At 40.9% G+C, this 23219-nt stretch overlaps 1 protein-coding gene across 1 annotated transcript; it reads left to right on the top strand.

Moving 5' to 3' along the window:
* Positions 1–23: 23 nt before the first annotated feature.
* On the top strand, positions 24–23219 carry fus (FUS RNA binding protein; the record flags this gene model as incomplete). The annotated part of the gene is made up of 15 exons (XM_084070622.1): positions 24–36; positions 1277–1301; positions 1535–1716; positions 3722–3896; positions 4426–4637; positions 5068–5272; positions 8745–8779; positions 15782–15823; positions 16683–16792; positions 17107–17236; positions 17886–17996; positions 19205–19358; positions 19854–19951; positions 21508–21646; positions 22764–23219. The coding sequence occupies 15 exons, from the start codon at positions 24–26 to the stop codon at positions 22801–22803; spliced, it is 1671 nt and encodes a 556-aa protein (XP_083926748.1). The 3' UTR covers positions 22804–23219.

The following is a 23219-nucleotide window of genomic DNA, read 5'->3' as shown; positions in this document are numbered from 1 at the left end:
CAGGCTGTATTTGGTTTGCAGGAATGGCATCTAACGGTAAAAGATCAAATATATACGCATATAATCTTGTGACTGGATTTGATATATGATCGCATAATAACGTTTGGTCGAAGCAAAACGCATAGATTTCAGTTGAGGTTAAACGCGTCGCTATAGCTATTCTTTTAGATATATACGAACGTTAAGGTTAAGCGCATCTACAGTAAATAAAAAAATATCTGGGTATAAACAATAAATAGTGGCACAGTACTGATGCAAAGCACGCATATATCAACCTGGTGGTCATTTTAATATCTTCTAATATATCTGTCTATATATCTGTTTACACCACACTGTATATTATGTGGGTCAGTCTCACCCACAGTAGGCCTGTGTCATTTAGGTCCTACTGCAGAAAACATACAGTCAGTGGTGGAAAGTAACTAAGTACATTTACTCAAGTACTTTACTTAAGTATAGTTTTGAGGTACTTTTACTTTACTGGAGTATTTCCAATTTTCAGTACTTTTACTTGTACTCCACTACATCTCAGAGGCAAATTATTATTACTTCTACTCCTCTATAATTATTTGAAAACTTTAGTTACTAGTTACTTTGTAGATTTTGATTATTATTACTGAACATACATTAACCACTTCAGGCCTATGTACATTTCAACCATTTGAAAATAGCAGATAGAGCTCACATCGCATCTGCTATTTTCAAAAGATTCTAATACATTTTATACATTTGAAAACTTGTGAAATGGGACATTCTGCATAATGAGTACTTTCTACTTTTGGTACTTTAAGTACATTTTGATACCGATACCTTTGTACTTTTACTGAAGTAAATTTTGAATTCCGGACCTTTACTTGTAGCAGAGTATTTCTACATTACAGTAATGATACTTTTAGTAAGAAATGTGAGTACTTTTTCCACCACTGCGGAAAACATACAGTAGGCCTATGCACTTGACAGGGCGCATATTATGCACTGTAAAATCCTTAAATAACTCAGTGTGCAAATTGAACCATGTCCATTTGGTTCCATCTGTATACTCTAGAGTTACAGACCCAGAGGGTCGATATTTTGGTTCCTTTTGTGTAACAATAATAAGATACTCACTGAATAGAAATAGAATGTTAATGTTACAAGCAGTCAGGAGGTTGTTCCTCCTACTATTTATTTTAAATGTTATTAATGGTGATGCAGCTAACATACTTCTGTGGCATTACAAGACTAATTGATATGCTCTGACAAAAAGAATGAATATGCTCTAATGCTTGTATTCTAGATTATTCCCAAACACCTGCCCAAGGGTAAGTCCGAAATTCTTATTATTACCCATCACTGTCCTGTAATTAATGGGGAACTGTCCTATAATTAATGGGGAAATAATTATAATCATCATTACTATAGTACATTAATTAAATCCAGTAAGCCAAGTCCAGTCAAATGTTTTGATATCCAGACCCACATGGTTTGTCATCTAGAACTTTTAATATATCTCCTGTGCCCGTTGTGCTGTGGGTGGGGTTCATTTGGTGTGCAGCTATGGGTCCTATGGTGGTGGTGGTGGTGGCGGTGGCGGTGGTACCCAGAACCAGAGCTACGGGCAGTCCTCTGGTCAGAGCTATGGCCAGCAAGGCTATGGAGGCTACAGCCAGAACACAGACAGCAGCCCCCCTTCCTACAACCAAGGAGGCTATGGGAGCTATGGCCAACCCCAGTCAGGTAAGGACACACTTTCATTGTTCTTATTTTACACTGTCAAATCCAATGTTGTATGTCTTATCCAATGTCTTATATTTTCTGTACATAGCCATTTCATGTCAGCAGCTGTCCTATTAGCCTGTGGTTGAGGTCGATCAGTGGAGCTGATGTGTCAAGGCATAGTGTGGGTAGATATAAGACCCAGATATAGATAAAAAATAAGCATTTTCTTCCTTCATCTTTCATATGTTGTTGCAGGAGGCCTTTAATGAAGAAATGAATGTGTAAAAAAAGTCATTATTTCATTTATAATGTAAGTTTGCTTACTTTAAGTCGATCTGGATTAAGAGCGTCTGCTAAATGCCTAAACTGTAAACTGTAAATTATAATTTAATGTTCTAATAATTAGGTACATTTATGATCAAATTTGGTTCACAATGCACAGCAACTTGTAGATCTGCTATTTTTGGTGTGACACCCCCACACAGGTAAGTATAAATTAGGCTTAAACATACTGGCCCTCATTTATCAATGGAGTGTACAAACTATCTTAAATTAGAGCCCAGGAATGAATTTACGCCCAGGTGAGATTTATCAAATAGTTGTACCCTGTCAATTGTAGCGTAGTATTTGTCCGCTGTTGATAAGTGTGGTACAGCCTCGCCCCACCTGTTTTTTGACATGAAGAAGCGTAATACGGCCGAGAAGAGGAACTTCTCCAACGTGTGAAGTTACACCACCAATCATCTCCGTGGGTTCACACACAGCTACACAGCATGCACGCCTATCATATGCTTGGGAATGGCACATGCTATTTGCATACACAGGGCACAGACCCGATACCTGACACAGACACGTCCAATAAGAAAATATAAAACAAATAAAACTAAAATACAACCATGTTTGTAAAAGTGCAAGTCCAGCCAACTATGTATCTGACTATGTCAGAAGAATGCGGTCTGGGGAAGAAAAAAAGAAAAATATATGCACATTTTTTATTCTAGCCATAAGTAAATATATATCCCAAACGAAAACCTGAATCATGAATTAAATAATAAATAGCCTATGCGTTGTCTGTTTCCTGTACGTTGTTGAATGACACTAATCACATCTTCATGATTGGAATAAGTTTGGGTTTTAATTTAACCCCCGAGCAGCGCGCACTGATACGCGGAGACGCGCACACTCTGCTGTTTTGAAAAAGTCCTGCGTCCTGCCGTGGTCGAGAGCTGTGACATCACGTTTATGAGAAATAGATAGCCTGGGGGCTGTCATCATATGAACGTTTATGGAGTGACTGATTAATGCATAAACTTTAATGGAGGCTGGTGTGTGGTGGGCTGGTTAGTGGTTACCTCTGATCTACCGCTGCGGTCCCGTGGTCAAAACTCACAATGAAGATCACTTGCACAGACGGCATTTGAGTGTCAGGTTTATCCTTAAACAAGGTTTCACATAACTCCAGAAAGACTTAGCATACTGTAGGCTACAAAGTTGGGAGACTTCACTCTCATGTCATGAAAATATTCCGGTGCAGCAGTCCCCAAAATCCTCTCGCATGTATGCGCTCATCTTAACACAGAGCCAGTAAAGCACTTGTTTAAATGGCTGAATGATTAAGCATCTAACTTGTAACGTTGTATATGTAAAATTGTTTTTAATTGCTCGATTGTAATTGCTTGCACACTTGGAAATATCCTGCCAATTGCATGTATGATTGTAAAATATATTAAGATGTATTATTTATTAGTTTTAGAGTTACTGTATACATTTTTGGAGTGAATACATATGTTTAGATGGTCAGACAACGCTGCTCCGCATGTCTAATATGGAACAAACAGACAAATAGAGTGCAGACAAATCCTACACGTCCTCAGACCAGACGTGAGATCTGAGCGGACCTTACGCTCAAGTCAAAGTCACGATGGAATGATAAATGCCGACAATTGCGGTGATCTCGCCGTACACCCGTTTTTTGGTCTACACCACCTTGATAAATGAGGGCCTCTATACTGTCTCCACCCAGGAGGATACGGTTCTGCGCCCCCTAACCAGGGTGGAGGTGGCTTCAGCCAGTCCAGTCAGTCCTACAGCTCTGGGGGCTACAACAGCAGTAGCCAGCCTCCTCCTAGCAGCTACAACCAGCAGTCATCCTACTCCAGCTATGGCCAGCAGCAGCCTTCTTCATCTCCCCCCTCAGGGTAAGACCCCGCCTGTGTGTGCATGCTAAATGTTTAACTAGGAACGGCTTACCATGAGCAAAAATCAGGTATGCCACATTTCTGAAATGACCCTGCTTTTGTGTCCACATTTGTGTTGCAACATTCCCAACACACCACCTGAGAGCACCACACAGACTGTTGATGCTTTTACAAAAGGACTAAAAACCTTCCTCTTTAACAAAGCATTTTCCTAGCTGTAGTGGTTTTGGCTCTATGCCTTTGAGTCATTTTATTTTAGGTTAATTATTCTGGTACAGTTGTGTTTTGTGTTGTTTTTATGCCAAATGTTTACTCTTGAGATTTGATTTAATGTGCATTACAAATAAAAGGTATTATTATTATTAAATCTGACATCCCTATTTCCTATTGGCTTAGGAATGCGACAAAGACAAAAAAATCGCCATGAATTCAAGGCTTCATGGCTTGTGTAATTGATAGAAAATACGTCATTTTTGTGGTGAACTACTCCTTTAAGCGGTTAACCCTTCCCTTGATTCACCCTCGGCAGTTACAGCAGTAACTCCCAGGCGTCTGGTTATGGACAGCAGCAGAGTGGAGGTGGTTACGGGAGCAGCGGGGGTCAGACTGCCGGCTATGGAGGCAGTGGGAATCACCAACAGCCCTCTCCACTTGGGGGCGCTCCCTACAGCCAATCATCTGGCTATAACAGCCCCCCTTCACAGAGCTACGGCCAGCAGAGCCAGTATGGCCAGAGTACTGGTAAGCGGCATATTAGTACTACAGTATATACACAAGATGCTTATTACTAAAAGCAGCGTTGAACTTTGTTAAAACCTTGGGTTGTATACTGTACGTACCTGGGAATGATATACAGTAAGTCAAAAGATTGTCCACCATCTTTATCTGTTGCTTCTGTGAAAACAAAAGTAGTGATTCCATTCACTCTCCTTTATGGAGAAACAGGTCTCAAAATCACAATTTATAGCACATAAACAAACAAAGCGGATTCTGTCAGTATATTTAAAAAGAAAAATGTGTTAAGTACTTTTGGTAGTGAAATGTCTGAATTCATGTGATATTAACCTTGATCGAAGTTATCTAATGCTACAAAAGTCGAGGACACCAATACTGGTCAAAAGCGCCCGCTGCCCGCCAAAAATGTGAGTTCCAGGACTTCCTATCTCCTCAGGATACGGACAGGACAGCCCACCGTTGAGTGGAGGAGGTGGAGGATACGGGGACGAGGAGGGAGGTTACGGTGGCCAGGATGGGCGTGGCGGGAGGGGCAGAGGAGGTGGCGGAGGTGGCTATGGGGGTCGCGGCGGCGCAGGTGGTTACGACCGCGGTTTTGACCGCGGTGGCAGAGGAGGACCACGAGGCAGAGGCGGCATGGGGTGAGTGTCCTTTCCTTCGTTCCTACACATTCCTGGTCCTGCCTCCCATTCTGTCTGTCTTATGACAGGCAGACACATTCTGCACAGAGATGCATAGGCTATACATTATTTTATGAACTTTCGTCACTTGTGGAACGCAAACATTTTAAAAGGGAAAAAGTGTAGGATTATCACAAACAATCATCAGTCCCTGTGATGTGCTTTAATTTCAAGACTTGATCTGCCCTGCTGCTTTTGTAGGGAAGTGAGCCCAGGCACTTGATAAGGAAGTCTGATAAAAGTACAAAGTACCGCATTTTGGCTGTTGTTTGCAGCAGTTATTGTCATTTGTTATTATGCAATGACTAAAATGCCCTACTAATAGCTTAAAAATGTTGCTTATTTTCATAACAAAGACTATTAAGACTGCCGCCATGCTGTAATGTTGAGTTTAAAAGCACAACCCAATGATGATGGACCATGTCCATGTATGCTGATGAAATCAGGAATAATACTGTAGGTCTCCAATCCATGTAAACGTTGTTTGCACACAATCCACTGAACCGAAGAAACTGTTTTTCATGGAACCTTTAAGTGTTTAAAAGAGAGGAAAGCAAATACGTACCAAAACAGCTTCCTCTGTGCCTGTTGGTGTGGTCATAGATATATGGCTACTGTGGTTTCAATGATCTCAGGAAGATTATGATTCTAATCAAACAACAAATATCTAGGAGTTTGATGTTTTCCATCTACAGTTAGACTTGTTAAAGGATAACTTTATGGTAGCTGAGGCCTAATTGCTGAATGTTGCTCTTGACACAATCTTACTGACCAATACCACCTCTAACAACGTTATGACCAATAAAATGTCTGCGTTCACATACTGCAAGTGCATAAGGTACTTGCAATGCAGTGGCTGAATTTAAATAAAAAAAATCAACCCTTGATATCAACTAGAATAATGTCCTAAAAGAGTTGAAAGTATCCCCATTAAGCGCCATTCACACTGAGCACTATAACTATAAAGATAACTATAACTATATCGTTCACCATTGTTCAGTTGGTGTGAACTCTGCCATCCACTTGACTATATTTTTTATAGTTATAGTTGTAGTGCTCAGTGTGAATGGCACTTTAGACTGAAAAGTAACCAAAACAGGAAAGGCAGATAAAAAATGCAAAAGCAAGATTCCTTGCTTGATGTTGATCAGCTGCTATGGTTAGTTCCATAAAGCCCCATGAAGGCACGATGAAGCCCCAATGTTATTGTTATTAAATTGTAAGTGTTGCTTTCTCAAATCTGTTAAAGGGTAACTGCAAATAATTGTTTGCTTGCTGTTGTATGTCTGGTCATTCATGAAAGTCTACAAAGTGCAGGTTTGAAGTGGAAGATTACTTTTTTGGGAAACTAATGTGAAAACATTTAAGTACCACTTAAAGTAACAAAATCTCTATTTTCCCACTTGAGTTACTTTCTACTGTGTCTTAAATAAAGTGGGTTATCAGCAGCAGAACAACTTAGAAAGGCCGGGTTTCAAATCCTTTCTGCCAAGTGTGGTATAATATTAAGGTCAGAAAGCTTCTGCAGTCCACCCCCACCAGATTCAAAACAATGTTTTAATGCTGTGTAGAATGAAGGCAAACACTGATAAACTGCAATGAATTGAAAAAAGAAAAGAGCAGTTTTTAGATTGTCTTATGGACAAATGGCAGTGGAAAACACAACCCTCAGCCAATTAGTCACTTTACTTTAGGATTTTCAAAATTCTACTTAATATACCTAATAAATATAAGATGTTATCAGTGACAGTGTCAACATTATGACAAAATAGACCTACTTGTGTGGACTGTACACTAGGTTGTGAACCGATGAAACACTCAACTTGAAAACTACAATACAATTCAAAATAAATAAATGAAACAGAAGCATGATATACAGTAGCAATGCACAAAGAAGCAATTGCACAACGGGGACATTAACGAAAACCAGGTGCATATGATTTATGTCAACTGCAGACCTGTCATGAGGCAGTGAAATGAGTGCGATTAATTTGATATTTGGAAGTTGGTCAATTTTAAAAGGCACAACAAAAAGCTAAAAGCTTTTCATTATTAATAAATGCCACATCCAGTACTAGATTATCTTTTAATCTGGTATGGTAAATTGTTACCAGTGTGATGAACTGTAATTCTGTTATGTCACAATGTTGGTGATGTCCCAGCCTTTTGAACTCACATAAGCAAAACATTTTGCCATTTCATTGTATGCACTCTCATCCATGAAAGGTGTATGAATTATTGACACACACCCCTTTCTGCCATTATAATGTTTGGAGCTCAATCCCCTGAACACCCTAACACCATTAACTGGTAGTTGATATAACATCATTTACCACATATCATCTGCCATATTATGGCCGAACAGAAGCATAGTTGCTGTTCACATGACCTGTCCAAAAAGACCCAATCTCTTATCTAATTCTCAATTTTGTATTTGGGTTATCTTACCCAAAGGCTTAAATTATTCTCTTTTTATGTTGATACACAGAAGGTATACGAAGGCCTACATGTTACTATAGATGCCAATCTGTCATTTTAAGCCTTTTAAAACTGTTGCAGGCAAGTGAGTGAGGTCCTTCCTTACCGTAACACCCTGTCCCTCACCACACATTTGTTACTCTGATGATGGTTCTCTCTGTGTCTTATAATGTTCGTATGGCTATTCAAGTCAGAGCTGTTTATGGAAGCATTTATTGGATTCAGTATGATCCCCACACAGACATCACCATCCCCCTGCCTCCTTCACCTTTCCCCACCACCTTTCACTATGCTCCGCCAGGTCCAATGTATAATATTATGCTTTAATCAATGTTTGAATCTTCCCCTAGGCTTCTTACCCTCTCTCCAGGGTGCCTAAGGGAAATAACAGAAGGAGGACAGATCATACGCAGTTCGTAGGAGAAGTAGGGGGCGGTGAACCAAAGTGTTCATTCATGTTAGAAGAGACGTGGGTTCATTCTCGGTCTCCCAGAAAATACCTAGCTTGGGATTCGCTTCACATTCCACGTGAAGACAACTGTGGTGGAATACCTAAAATAATACCTAACAATGTCCTGGATTGGTTGATGGAAACAGAAAACAACGTTAATATGAGTTTACAAACAAGTCACCGAAAAGGAGATTTTGAACTTGTGGGTTACAAAAACTGCAAATTTCAGCTGCCTGTGAACAAATTCAGCAAATATACAAGGCCATTAAACTGGCCTCTTTGACCACATCCTCAGCACAACAAGGCTCAAAACAATAGAGAAGGTAAAGGGTTTCATTCGTGAGGAGTTGACCAGAAAGGGGTTAGGGGTTGAACAGAGCAAGTGTCAAAGGGACAAACTGGCTAGTCTGTATGGAGAGACTAACAAGAGTGAAGGTTAACCCTCCCCTGCACTGTCTGCACCAGTCTTCAATGCGTGTCGCCTTTTCTCTCCCTCTTCATCAGAATGAGCGACCGTGGAGGCTTCAATAAGTTTGGTGGTAAGTGACAAAACCAACTTCCCACAAGAGGTTTGATGGGTTTGAGGAGTCAAAGCTAATGGGAGGGTAGAACAAAAAGGTGAAGAAATTAGGGCATCCCTATTTTGGGCATATTGTTAAAGGCGGAAATTGTCAAAAACAGTAAAAAATAAATTACGAAAAAATCTTAAAATAGCAAAAATAGCAGATGTACAAGCTTACAACGTGTTGTGATGCAACGTGTTGTGAGCTTGTAGATCAGCCATTTTCACTATTAGTTGCTCGACGAGGAATGATGATCAACATTTCACATTTGGGAAAAGGTACCTTAATGGTAAACAAAACAATGGAGCAGCAAATATAAATTGTCGCACTGTGACTAAATGTTATACTATTACAATGACATTGTCTCACTATGGAGAGCATCAGCGGGGCCGTATGTATCAAAGTTTGCACAGCTTCAAATTGATGTGTACACACTGTTCTGAATTTCTCTGCATGGAAGGTTTTGTCAGAGATACGTAGCCTACATCTGTTTTTGTTCATAAATCAAGGCCAAATCGCAGCCAAATCAGTGTGGAACTGGGAACACGCACAAATTCACTCCCATTTTTACCCCTAAATGGGCAGAAAAACTCCCACAATTAACCCGTTAATACCCTATACGTTTCCCAAAATCTGTGAAAAAGAAGCACGACTTATCAGACTGTGAAATGAAAACATTAGTTGTGGAGGTGGAAAACGAGAAACAATATTATTTGTTGGTGTAGCAGTGGCATATCAAAGAAAAATGCCCACAAGCCAAGAGTCAATCCAAGCCAATTGGAGGAGGAGAGGGGACTGGTGAAAGCAACACGTCATCATAATAAAAATACGTCTATGTATTATGAGCTGTCTGGTGTTCGTACTGTATCGCTTTCCACTGGACCAGCAGATGGCTGGCACTTAAACCCTCTATAGTATACATTAAACTAATACTTAGTTGACCGGGATCAACTCTGTACTTGGTCCACTATTTTTTTCTTTTCCCTCTACACCAAAAGTCATCGCCAAAAATACCTGATCTAGCTCACGCCATGTTGTGAGCTTGTAGATCTGCTATTTCCAGCGAATGTTCCCCGAGAATTGGGATGCTAGGGTTCAAGTGGTTAAAATGCACAAACATTAATGTTGCAATTCATCTTTATTGGACTTATTGGACTTAGAACACTAATTGTTCCTGTATTATCTCAACATAACTCGCTGCCTGAAAATGTGTGGAGTATGTGTGGACAAGTTTGCTCATTACACGTCAAGTTTCCCTTTCTTACATATTGATCTCTTTGCATAGATTATTGCTTGGAATAGTTTTTATGCGTACACACCCTTGATACATATGGCCCCTGCTACACACAAGAACCTGTTAAGCCCATGTATTGTTCTTTAGAGGTTCTCTACTGGTTCTTAGTTTAGGCACCTCTAATGGTTCTACTTTTATAGCAACCTTTGACAAATGGTGCTATATAGCAACAACAAAAAAGTGGTTCCCTTATGATTGAGAGCCAACGACTTTTAGTGCTGTTTAGCACCATTTTTGTTTAGTGTGTATGTGATCTGAGGCTGAAATGTAGCAGTAGTGGTTCAGAGCCTCTGCCTGATGACCAAAAGCCTATTATCGCCTCTGGCCAAGGGGATTAACTCTTTAGGCTATTGGTTAAGACGTTGGCTTTCCTTGCGTAAAACCCGGGTTTGATACCCGGGCGTTACACATAGTAGCATACTTTGACGGTCAAATGTGGCATTTGGTATGTGGACTAGGGGCGTACCGGTAGCTGACTGGATAGTGTGTTGACAACATAATTGCAACGTTGCTGGGTTGATTTCAACTGGTGACCTGTTTTGCATGTTGTGTCCCCCCCCCCTGCCCTCAGGTGCCTGTCTCACTGTACCACAGTATATTTAAATATAGCAACCTAGGAAAGGCCTAAAAACATTTTTGTAGACGCGTCGCAACATTGCTTGTTAAAAAAATGTATTAGGACTCATAGAATTTCCCTGGGACTAAAATTGTCCCTGGCTGGGACCGATATATTATCAACTCTATGGCTGGGACCCATTCAAATGACCACTTGTGGGTCCTGGACTAAGGATAATAATTATTGTTCCAAATGTGTAATATGCAGCAGAAACATAGTTCAAAAGATGAGAGACTGTTGACTATTTGTTTTATAGCCTTGCAATTATTCAGTTTGGCTAATTGGTGACTCTTATTATTCCAATAAATTGGATTCAGTTCTAAAAGGAGCTGGCTGAACAGATTGTGCTGTACATCTCCCCCCCCCTTTTTTGTGTGTGTGTGAGTGTGGGGGGGGGGGAGGGGGACAAAAGTAATATTAATATAATATGTATTATAATATATTACTCTTGATTCCAAGTAATAAGTAACATATATATATATATATATATATATATATATATATGTTTTTTTAAGGAGTAATATGTAATAAGTAACATATTATTCTCCTGAGTAATATTGCCCAACACTGTTTGGGCATAGCTGCATTGGGAACTCCTTAAACCAATTTTAATGTAAGATTACAGAGTGCGTCTACAGTGTAAGATGCTGTGGTGTGTCACCAGATAAATATTCACAAGGAACACAACTACAGCATGGAAAGATGCCTGAAATTTGTGTTCTATTAACCACATGAGCCCCTAGTGTCCCTATTCTGGGCATGTCATGGCAGGCAAACGTTAAGCAAAAATAGGCTAACATTCGGCAAAAATAAGCAAACATTCAGACAAAATGGATCTACAAGCTCGTCGCAACACGTTGTGAGCTTGTAGATTGCTTTTCTCTCTCACTATTTTTCGTACCACAAAGTATATGGGGCTCAAGTGGTTAAACGAGTAGTTGGCTGATACAAGGGGAAAAACATTTGTATACTCATCCTGTGATGTCAGTACTTGAAATTGGAGCCCACAATAGCCACTTGTGAAATAAAAGGCATTAGTCAGCAAGTTTCCGAGCATGAATGTTGTGGAAGTAACTGGTTTGGTTGCTTTGTTATGGAACGCCATTCCTCCATAATTTGACACCCATAAAGATTCCTGCTTTTCAAAACTGGCACTGTGTTGTCAGGTCTGGAAACGGCTGTTATAGAGTGATCATCCATTGGGATGATAGAGTGATCATCCATTGGGATGATTACATAGTGTCTGTTCAGATCATCCTGAATATGAAGGTTAAACCTAAACAGAGGCACTGGGTTGTTGCACTCATTTTTATGATCACAAATTATCCGAAATTATGGTTATATTTCCCAAATGCAACAGGTCCTAATTGTTGAATGAATGCATTTTGGGCTAAATTCAGTATGGTTGATATACAATATCATGCTCTACAATAATAATGTTGCTGAAATTAAATTCAATTACAGCCCGAATTTTAGCTACACTCAACCGGATCAAAGTGGTTTGAACCAAGTGACACTGCCATCCTTGGAGTCTTGGGGGCACAGGTAATATTATTGTATATTGCACTGAAGGATCAACAGATATTGTAAACGACACTAAAAGCTTTGAAAGTGAAATAAAATAAAGTATGATAATAAAGAAGGCTACATGCCTTTTGGCCTACGGGTGGCACTGGAGGAAAGGCCATAAGTCACCAAAATCAGTAGTGTTCATTCTTAGGTAGCATGAATGACCATGGCAAGTTTCCTGGGAATCTTTCCAAATACATTTTGAGGTATCTTGTGTGCAAGTGAAAATCGTAGCCTAGGAAATGGCAATCCAGCCAGTCGTTTTCAAGCTATCTTATCTGGGAGTAAAATGTGAACAAGTGTATCTGGCTTAATGATGGCGTAATGAGAACCATCATATATATATTGAAATTCTTTATTAGGAATTGCCCCTTGAGATGTAGCATCTCGTTTTAGAGGGGATCCTAGGTACATGATACACTTTATAGACATAAAAAAACAAAAAACAAAAAAAACAAAAAAACAAAACAAAAACAAAACAGAGGGGGAAACAAAACATTAAACAACAAAAAGCAAGTACAACAACCAATTCAACAAACACTTGGGAGATACATGAAGGTGCACAGAATTTTCCATTGCAATCCAGCAGCAAGTAGTTTTCGAGGTATTGTTTGGGACCAAAGTTTTGGACTGACACAGGCTGCTGCTTGTGGGGATTAAAATACAAGCCTTTATATCAAACTATTAATTTTGAAATGTGATAATCAAGGGTAAGGAAATGCCCATTGACAATATTTTCTATAAATTCCAGTAACCATGTCTATGTGTGTCTTTCAATCGGCTTCTCTGATTGGTTGAAACGTGTGATGTCCCATTTGGAGATCTCCGAACTCTCCCAAGTTGGTCACCTGGCTGACCTCCAAATACTCTGATAATGGGTACCGCAAATCAGTAGTGTGTTCTACGAATATACACTATATGCTTAGCCCCCCCCCAAAAAAAAACATGTTTACCGTCTGCTAACCGTCCTAGCTAGAGTATCTGAAACGCAGGAGGAGGGGCTGGGGTTAGCAAGAATGGTCACTTTTCAGATGATAATGTTGTGTCAGAGGTGAAGGCCTATGGCAGTAATGGCACACTTAATTATTTAGTGTTCAAAACTGCCCATGAGTGCAACAACAACACACTGTATAAAACCCCAGGGAACATTCGTCTAGTTTCAGTCTACTCTCCTGCAAACAAAGATGGGACCACCGCAAAAAAATCTTCTATCTCTGTCCACTATACCTGTGTATTAAAGGCTCAGAACCGCCCCTCCCCCCCCTAAAAAAAAGAAAAATAATGTTTAAATATACACAACAGCCACCTCACCAGGCACCCCCGCACACTCAACAAAGTGACCACTCTCATCTCTGAGTGTGGCCACTTTATGGCACACTTTAGGCAAACCCAACGAAGTCCCCTCCCTGCATGCCTACAAATACCATGCATTCACAAGTACTATCCCACATACCTTACTACATACCTACATACACCTTCATACATTACTGAGTCATTATCTCATTTTGGTCAAACGGCCATTTGCCACATGCATGTTTAAAGCTACTGGTCTCCTTTCTATCACTGTTATCAGATAGGTATTTTTCACAGAACCAGTAACAATAAAATCAAGTTGATTTTATCATTACTGGAAGTCTCCTCCTCTCTACCACTGTATACAGTTAGGTATTTTTCACAAAACATGTCTTAAATCTACATGGCACAATGTCTGAGTCTCTAACCAGTATGAAATAATTCTTCGAATACCGTGGCCTGTTACCTTGCAAGATCTTGTGTGGAAAGTTTCTGTGCGAAATAGTTTGCTCACTGGTCAGAGACTGTCTGTGAAAGTAAGGGGTCTTGGTTGGAAGCACAAAATAATTGTGAATCTCGCTTCCTGTGTTTACCATGCTGCATCTCTGTTGCATGGAATGGTAAGGTTGTGGTTGTCGTTCCCAAAAGGCATATGCGCTGTTTCTAAAATGTACACTTTGTTTTGAGGTGAGTGTTTGCCGCCACATTTGGTCACTTAACTTGTCAGGGGGATTATTTCATCTAAAGTCCCTGAAGTTTTCTGATCTTACACGCTTATAATAATGTATAAATGGACTTTGAAAGGTGATACACCAAGAAAAAGGTGTTGCAATCAATATGAATCTTGATGTTGAACCATATCACTAAACGGTTGAGCTTGGCTTTCAATGGGTATTGCTGGGTACCATCTCTGGTATGGCCATTAAATGCTCTAGGGGGAATCCATCATGAACTAACTGACGGAAATGAGGTGTCAGTAAATGACAAAGTGACAGTTTGTTGACATTTGTTGGGAAGCGTTCAATAAAACCTGGTTGAATACCTTCACAAATGGTGTGCAATGTCAAGACTGTGAAAGTAAGTTGAAAGCACTGAGTTTCACACATGCATATTCACAGCACTTCAGCTGATGGATGAAGCTGTTGACTTCTGTTCATGTTCTTAAAGTAACACATTTGTTTGGGAATTGAGCAAGTATCATTTCAAGCAGTGTAAAGGAGAAAACAATTATTATGGCGTGGCGAGTGTTTTCACCTCAGTTACAAGAACACAAGTGTGCGACTGATTGGTTTTAAACACATCTGACCAAGTGAGATGTCCAAAGGAAGGGACATGGAAAAGTGTGCCTGGTTTATCGTTTTAAACCATAAAGAGAAGAAAGAAAAGTGCTGATGATTCGTGGGCGATCCTGCTATTATTGTTGTGTTCTGATAGACACAAGGAAACGGATGTCAGCACCTCAAATGACATGGGTTTTGGTTCAAATTGCTCTCAAACTGCTTCATGGTTATTTCAGTCCAGTGTATACGGTTCCATCAGAAAGCGTTCCTTTGTGTGACGTGTCGTGTAGGGTGTAAATGCTCCACAGTGTGATGGCATGATGGGATCATGTCATGGTTGAAAAATGAGGAGTACGGTATTTAGTATTTACATGGTGCAACACTGACGGGCTATCATGGTAATCAACTGAAGCATGACTGTACATAGCATTGTACGCTACAGGTTGTTTCAGTTTGTAGTGCACTAGGGGTGCAACAGTTAATCAAACTAAAAAATATATAGATTTTAATAAAATAGTAAATGTTGCGGAAACTTTTGTTCTCAAATTTGCTTTTGTTTTTATTTATTTTTTCAATTCAATGGGGCTGCAACAGTTATGCACTATCCCTATTTTGGGCATGTCATTACAGGCGTTGCGATGTGTTGTGAGCTTGTTGATCAGATTTTTGGGGTATTGTTTTGCATGACACCGTTGTACAGCGAAGTATAAAGTAGGGCTTTAGTGGTTAATCAGACTAAACGATTTGCAGTGGTCGAAAAATGTATCCATAGTTTAATCGCTTAGAAAATAATGGATAGTTGCAGCCCTAGTTTGTACTTGCACAGTTAGAACATGGACATTAGTGAGAATAATGGCGTGATGTGTGAGTGTGTCCGTCATCCACAGTGCTTCTTAACTGAAATCTGTCTGTCTTACCCCATCAAGGACCAAGGGAGCAGGGACAGGGACATGGTGGAAACAGCTCCAGTAAGTATCCTTCTCATATTTACATTTTAGAGCAGGGGTCTTCAACAGGGGGTCCAGGACCCCTAGGGGGTCCTCACAGTTAGTTCAGGGGGGCCTCCAAATTCTTCTTCTTCTTTTTTTTTTTTTTTTACATTAACCACATGTAGAATCTCTCTTAGGGGAACATTAGCCAAATATAGTCGATTAGATCGGCAATTTGGCAAAGAGGTTTGGTGTAGAGGGAAGAAAAAAAAGAGCAGACCCAGTACAGAGCCAATGGTAAAATTGACTTAAGTATAGAGGTTTTAAGTGGTTAAAGGTCTGAAAATACACATTAACATGAATCCAACATAATAGAAAAGATAAGTCAACAAACAAAAACACAGATGATAGTGCTGTCAAACAAGTCTGAGTTACTGTATCTATGAAATCTATGAAAAAGTTTAATCTGCAACACAATTTTATGCAACATGTAGTGGGGGTCCCTGCTTCATCTCTCTCTCAGCCAAGGGGTCTGTGGCCTGAAAAACGTTGGAGACCCCTGTTTTAGAGGATCCTTTGAATGAAAATATTATATTTTGGCGCTGTTACGTTTTGGCTATTTTTGCCACTTTTGCATGGCATTGTCACACAAAGTATAAAATGGGTATATTCATTTGTGGGAAAGAAAACATAAAAAAGATGAAATATGTAGATACATGGTTTCTGCCCAACAGTGATGATGAGCACTGAATTACAACATCTTGCTTCTGATCTGATTTTAAGTGTTTACAACACTTAAAATGTTACAACACTTAAAATTAGGTTGGGTGAATGGTAACATCCTCCAATACCATACGTACAGTTATGCACTTCCAGAAAACGGTTTATTTTCCAACAGTGCAAGACCAGGATAACTCCGACAATAACACCATCTTCGTGCAAGGCCTGGGAGATAACTACACTGTCGAATCGGTCGCCAACTTCTTTAAGCAGATTGGCATCATCAAGGTACCTCTCACACGCTATTATTATGTGAAGCATTTTGGGCTGCATGTTACGTATGAAAGGTGATATACAATAATACAAAGTTATTATGGTTTCTATACCATCAGTACATTTCTCATCTTCCACTGTTGACAACTGGTCCTGATGGAGAGGATATTAAAGGGATAGTTCACCCCTAAAATGACTTTTTCCCCCATCTATTAGTCACCCCATGGAGAATTCATGGATATTTTTTTTTCACAAAATCTTTTTAGATGGGAGTCCGTGGCCAAATACTTGACATAAAAAAGTTTGCCTTGTTTCCCTCATCTTCTCAGCTCAATAAGAAGACAGGTCTGCCCATGATCAACCTGTACACAGACAGGGAGACAGGGAAGCTGAAGGGGGAAGCCACAGTCTCCTTCGACGACCCCCCATCAGCTAAGGCTGCCATCGACTGGTTTGACGGTAAGCCTTTGGACTTAATTGCTCTTCATTCCAAGACCAGTGTTAAAACTGACACCTGTCATTCTATGAGGAAGGTCGAAAGACAGAAACGTCAGTCAATGTATACTTGCACCTAAATAATAAAAGGCTTAAAATGTCCCTGTTGCTCCAGCGTTGATCTCTTCTGCATCTGTTGTCCCTACCCCTGTGACGCACCGGACTGGCCGGTTAAGGCTGAGGCGCAACGGTAGAATCCCTTTGTTCACCTGTCATTCTATGTTTGACAAGGTGAGAATACAAAGAAAGCCACGGTGCTGAAATGCATTCATACACACCGAACCCACCAAAAAGGCGTCCGCACAACACGATTTATTGTGCGCGCAGGTTTGCGCCAATTTCACCAATCCCGGGCCAAACCGGGACGTCTAGTCTTAGTATTTCAATGAGAATATGCGTGCGGATGAAAAAGAAAATCTTCCGTGCACGGCCAGTGAGAACAGCTGCATTCATTAACATGGAGCAGAAGAAAAGCAGCATCTGTGCACTTGGGCGTGCGCGTCCTTCGGGTTTCACGCGACAGGCAGTCTTTGTTGCCATACCAAACTCCTACTCTTACCTTGATAGGACTACAGCTGTTGACTGAATTTCTATGTGTGACTCTCTTTGACAGGGAAGGAATTCAATGAAAACCCCATCAAGGTGTCCTTTGCTACTCGCAGGGCAGACTTTGCAGGCAGGGGAGGAGGCATGAGGGGAGGGCGAGGAGGGCCGAGGGGAGGAGGTGAGTCTGGTAGGTTTATTACAGTATGTGTGTGTGCGTGAGGGTGCCCGGGTGGCACAGGGGTAAAGTACCTGCCGGAGTCTACGGCAGGGGTTGTCAACTTTTTTCAGGCCAAGGCCCCCTTAGCTGAGAGAGAGATGAAGCAGGGACCCCCTCTATATTGTATAAAATTGTTTTTCAGATCAAACTTCATTTTTTTACTTGGTCTGCTCTTTTTTCTCTCTACACCTACAGTATACCTCTTTGGCAAAAATAGCCAATCTACAAGCTCACAACGCCTCGCAGCGCGAGGCGTTGTGAGCTTGTAGAGCTGCCATTTTTGGCTAATGTTCCCCTCAGAATAGGGAAGCTATAGGGTTCAAGTGGTTGATGTAGACATTTTTTTTCTATCACACAAAGATTTGGCGGACCCCCTATTGTAACTCTGAGGACCCCCTAGGGGTCCCAGACCCCGTGTTGAAGACCCCTGGTCTAGGGGTTCGAATCCGCAGCGGTGCATCCGGTTTGGCTGAGTGTGTACACGAACAATATCGGTCGTGTTTGAGGGGAGGGAAGCCGGATGGGATGGGTAATGTTTGTCGCTGCTAATACTCCTACAAGCAGGGGGGGAGCCTGTCAGCAAGAAGCGTTGAATAGGAGGAGGGGTAGGGCGGGGGTCCTACGTCCTCCTGGTGGGGGCTCCTCACTGGCAGGTGAGCCAGTCGGGTAAAAGAGCAGTGACAAGACAACACAGAAATGAGGAATTAATTGGCATAATGACTAAATTGGGGAGAGGGGGCGGGGAATGGGCTTTACATTATTGGCTACTCTATATAAAAGAAAATGTAAAATAAGATTTACAACTGTTGGTTTTTCCCAGTTTCCAGTTACACAGATGATAAATAATAAATGATCTCTTATCGGGTGTAAACCTCATATGTCCAAACAGTTACTTTTCAGGATTCAAATTCAAAAATAGCAAAAGTAGCAGATCGACAAGCTCAAACGCTTTGCACCACGCTTCGATCTTGCAGATCTGCTACTTTTGATGCGTTTGTGTGACGCTGTAGTTTGATCAAGGAGGGAGTTCATTTATGAAAATCCAATTTATGAAGATGGAGATGAGAGATTTCTGCCCGACAGCAACAAATAGAGCCGTAACCTGCTGCTGAGGTTGTGTCAGCCTCATGGTGGTCCTTGGCTCATCATGGCATGCTCTAACTCTGCAGGGCCGCCAATGGGACGTGGTGGTTTCGGAGGAGGCCGCGGTGGAGGCTTCCCAGGAGGCAACGGGGGTGGAGAAAGAGGGGGTGGTGGAGAAAGAGGAGGTGGAGCAGGAGGTGGAGGGCAGCAAAGAGCCGGAGACTGGAAGTGCTCAAATCCGTGAGTGAATATTTGGGGGAGGGAAGGGTGTGTGTGGAGCTGAAACTAGAGGTTATTTTCCAGGGTAATATTGGACTGTCCCCCTTGCGCGCAAAGTTGAAAGTTGAAAAGTTTTGTTTTGCCAGAAGCCCTAAGACAGTCAGTCATGTTAACTAAAACAATGATTATTTTGTTTATAATATGATACGCTTACATTTCATATCACACACATAATCCTTTCACCACTTTCACCAGCAAAAAAAAGAAAATAAAACAAATATAAGCATTTAAATATATTTTTTTCGAGAGTCCGAGATCCATATTGTAGCCATAATTCAATTTGTTTTATCTCAGCAAATTGGTGTGAAACAATTCTAAACATATTTTTTTTCATAATGGATTAAATAAATCAGTTTGATTAACTGTTGCAGCCCTGATGTGTATGTTTACGTGTGCGTGCCTGCAGCATATTTTCCTCGGGTTCTCTCCATCAACACTCTTTCTGTCTCTACTTAGTGACTGTGGCAACCTGAACTTCTCTTGGCGGAATGAGTGTAACCAGTGCAAAGGTCCTAAACCTGAGGGTGCTGGTGGCATGCCCCCTATGGAGAGAGGTAAGAACACAATGCTCTTCTTTTGGTCCTCAAGTCTCTCAGTTTGTGTGGGTCAGATACTGGTTATTTGTCACCATGACATCTTGTGATACAGCAGTTATTTGACACTTTGACATCACTTGGGTTAGGGGAGTATCTTTGAGTGATAACTCTGGACATGTTATCTGAATCAATCAACTCTAATCGGTAGGGGTGCAACAGTTACTTGAATTAAGCGATTTAATAACTGATTTATTGGGGCAGGTTGTATGTCCGCTATTTATGGTATTTTGCGCATTTTTGTTGTACATTATAGTTATAGTATAATAAAGTATGGCTTAAGTGGTCAATCAGACTAATTGATTTAGTCGATTATGAAAAATCAATTCGATTCAAATCAATTCATAAAAGAAACATGCTTCTTGATGATTCGATTCACCGAAAAAGTAATCGATAGAATAATCGTTAAGCAAATAATCGATAGTCGCCACCCTAGTTACATCAAGTGTTTCAGCACTTTGCCATCGTCATTTTTTTTAATGCTACATTATTGTGTCGTTGTTCCAGTGACCTGCTGTAAACAATCCCCACCTGTGCAGACAGGTAGAACCACTCTCATGTGACAGACACTATTCACAGACACAGACACAGACGACACAGGCCAACACTGTGTAATATTACACCACCACATAGCTGGGATTACTACCAAGGTAGTACTGTAGCAGCTACAGAAATACTGCCACGTGGGCCTGTTTATTTTGGCACCATTCTGTCAGCATAACATAAGTCCTGTCAGATAACTCACAAATAGATTGAACTAATATTACAGACCAAATATATTGAAACAATATTATAGAATGAGAATACAAGAGTGGATGTAATATTTTATTTTGGCGTTCAGGCTCTGCTACATTTTTCTCCCTGCTCAGCACAATTAAGACAACCATCATTAACTTTTAAGAGCAGGGAGATAGATATATAATAACAACCCCCCATGGGGAACAGAACCAGGGGAGATAGATATATAATAACAACCCCCCATGGGGAACAGAACCAGGGGAGATAGATATATAATAGCAACCCCCCATGGGGAACAGAACCAATAGCAGAGCCCACTGGTGGTGCTGGGCTGGTGGTGGGAGCAAACGCCGCATGACAACACCCATGACACAAAAGCGGACGGAACACAGATGTAAGTGCATCTTAAATAACCCGCCCGATTGGACAGCTGACTGCCACGTCAGTGTATGACGTACTGTATGGGTCTGCATGACGCTGTAAACAGCCACATAGAATGAGCATGCATGTAACCTCTCGAGTGTACCTGCCAGAACTAACTCGCAGGCTACGTATAATTAATTAGTAATAGCAATTAAAGTGTTTCAGTTGGATTTGTAGTGGCAGCTAGTGGGTCACTGGAAAACAAACAAGCTTGCAGATCTGCTATTTTTTATACTTTTGTGTGACACTGTAGTATGATCAAGTGGGGGTTAATTTAGGAATGTTGCATGTTGTATGTTGCATCTGCAGCGCATTACGCCACCAAACTCTGTGTAATGTCTTTGTTCTGCTGGCAGGCGGTTATGGAGGTGAGCGCGGCCGTGGGGGATTCGAGCGGGGCGGCTACAGAGGTGGCCGAGGCGGGGATAGAGGTGGCTTCAGAGGCGGCCGGGGCGGGGATAGGGGAGGATTCGGGCCTGGCAAGATGGACGGAAGGTGAGACGGTCACACTCAGTCACAAACACACACACACACACACACACACACACACACACACACACACACACACACACACACACACACACACACACACACACACACACACACACACACACACACACACACACACACACACACACACACACACACACACACAATGTCCTATCGCTTGAGTAGGCCATCGTTTCACAATAAAACAATGGGACCCAAATCATTGATCAGGGGATGTTCTGACAGGCTAAACAGAAAAAGAAACATTTGAATAGAGGAATATTGTGTTGTTTAATAAACTGGGCCCTGTCTTCACAGTCAGCACAACACTCAGCAAGGTGACCATGGGTCCTTAAAAAGTCTTAAATATAGTCATCTTAGTAAATACTTAATAACTCAATAATAATAATAACTTAATAGATTATATGTATTGATTTTTCAAAAAGACGATGAGGTGATGTATTCCCAGTTTGACTATATGGTGCATCTTAGTTTTGTCACATGATAGACTGAAAGAAAACCAAACATGATGACCTGGAACACTTATACGCTGTTATACCTTTCAAGCCGGGAAAGTCTATGTCACATTAGCTGTTGCTATATCAATAGCAATATATAGAATAGAATGGAATAAAGATTTTTTACAGAAAACTTAGGTCAGAATTAGAAAGTGTTTTTTTTTAATCGGCCTCAGGTCTAAATGAGTTGTGCAAGCCAGGATACATTTAGGTTCAATCATGTGACTGTCAGAGTTTGTGGTTGCTTCTATGTTATCGGGCAACGTTTAAGGCAAATTCTACAGTAATGCAGTAACATTCTGACAGGACTACTTTGATCCTTTCTGCTTCAGTGAGATTCAGTCAAGCGAGGTAACTGTCTATCTATATTCTCTGAAAGATATCCAAGATAACAAACTAATGACTTAATGGGCAAATGCCTTTTGTCTCCAAAGCACGATACTGTATATTGTATGTTTATTTAGTTTCTTACATTTCACTTCTTTATACCTGCCTTGTCCGTTCAGGTCCCAGTGAGGAAACCAGTTGGGAAGCACTAACGTAGATTTTATTTTTTGAACTACTTGGCCAAAAGATTAATCAGATGAAACACGGCTTTGTTTCAGGGGGGATCACAGGCAGGAGAGGAGAGACAGGCCCTACTAACTCCTCCATGCTGGGACTGGCTGTCCTGTTGAACCATGCCAGGACCAGTCACTCCGTCACTGTCAGTTCTGAACCCCAAACCACACCTTTTCCGCACATGCTCCAGGATGGTGTTACAGTACATGTCTGGCGACATTGTTTGTCATCAGACATTCTATGTCACCCGACACTATGTGACTGTTCTACGTTTGTGTTTCCATTACGTCTTGCTCTCTTTGTCTAGGTTTGAAATACATTGTCTACATTCACATGATGACACACATCCGCATTCCCCTAGTGTCTGTCCTCATGTCTCAGAAGTCATGGTATAGCTCCAACTCATTTGAGCTTTTCTTTTGTGTCAGCACTTGCTGTCGTATTTATTGCGGATGAGTCATTTTGTATCGTGTCCCTATTTGTTATTAAATTAAAATGTT

The sequence above is a fragment of the Gymnoscopelus microlampas genome, assembly GCF_963454915.1.
Source record: "Gymnoscopelus microlampas genome assembly, chromosome: 11".
NCBI classification, from domain to species: domain Eukaryota; kingdom Metazoa; phylum Chordata; class Actinopteri; order Myctophiformes; family Myctophidae; genus Gymnoscopelus; species Gymnoscopelus microlampas.
The sequence above is the reverse complement of the archived record's forward strand: the minus strand, read 5'-3'. Positions and strand labels throughout refer to the sequence as shown.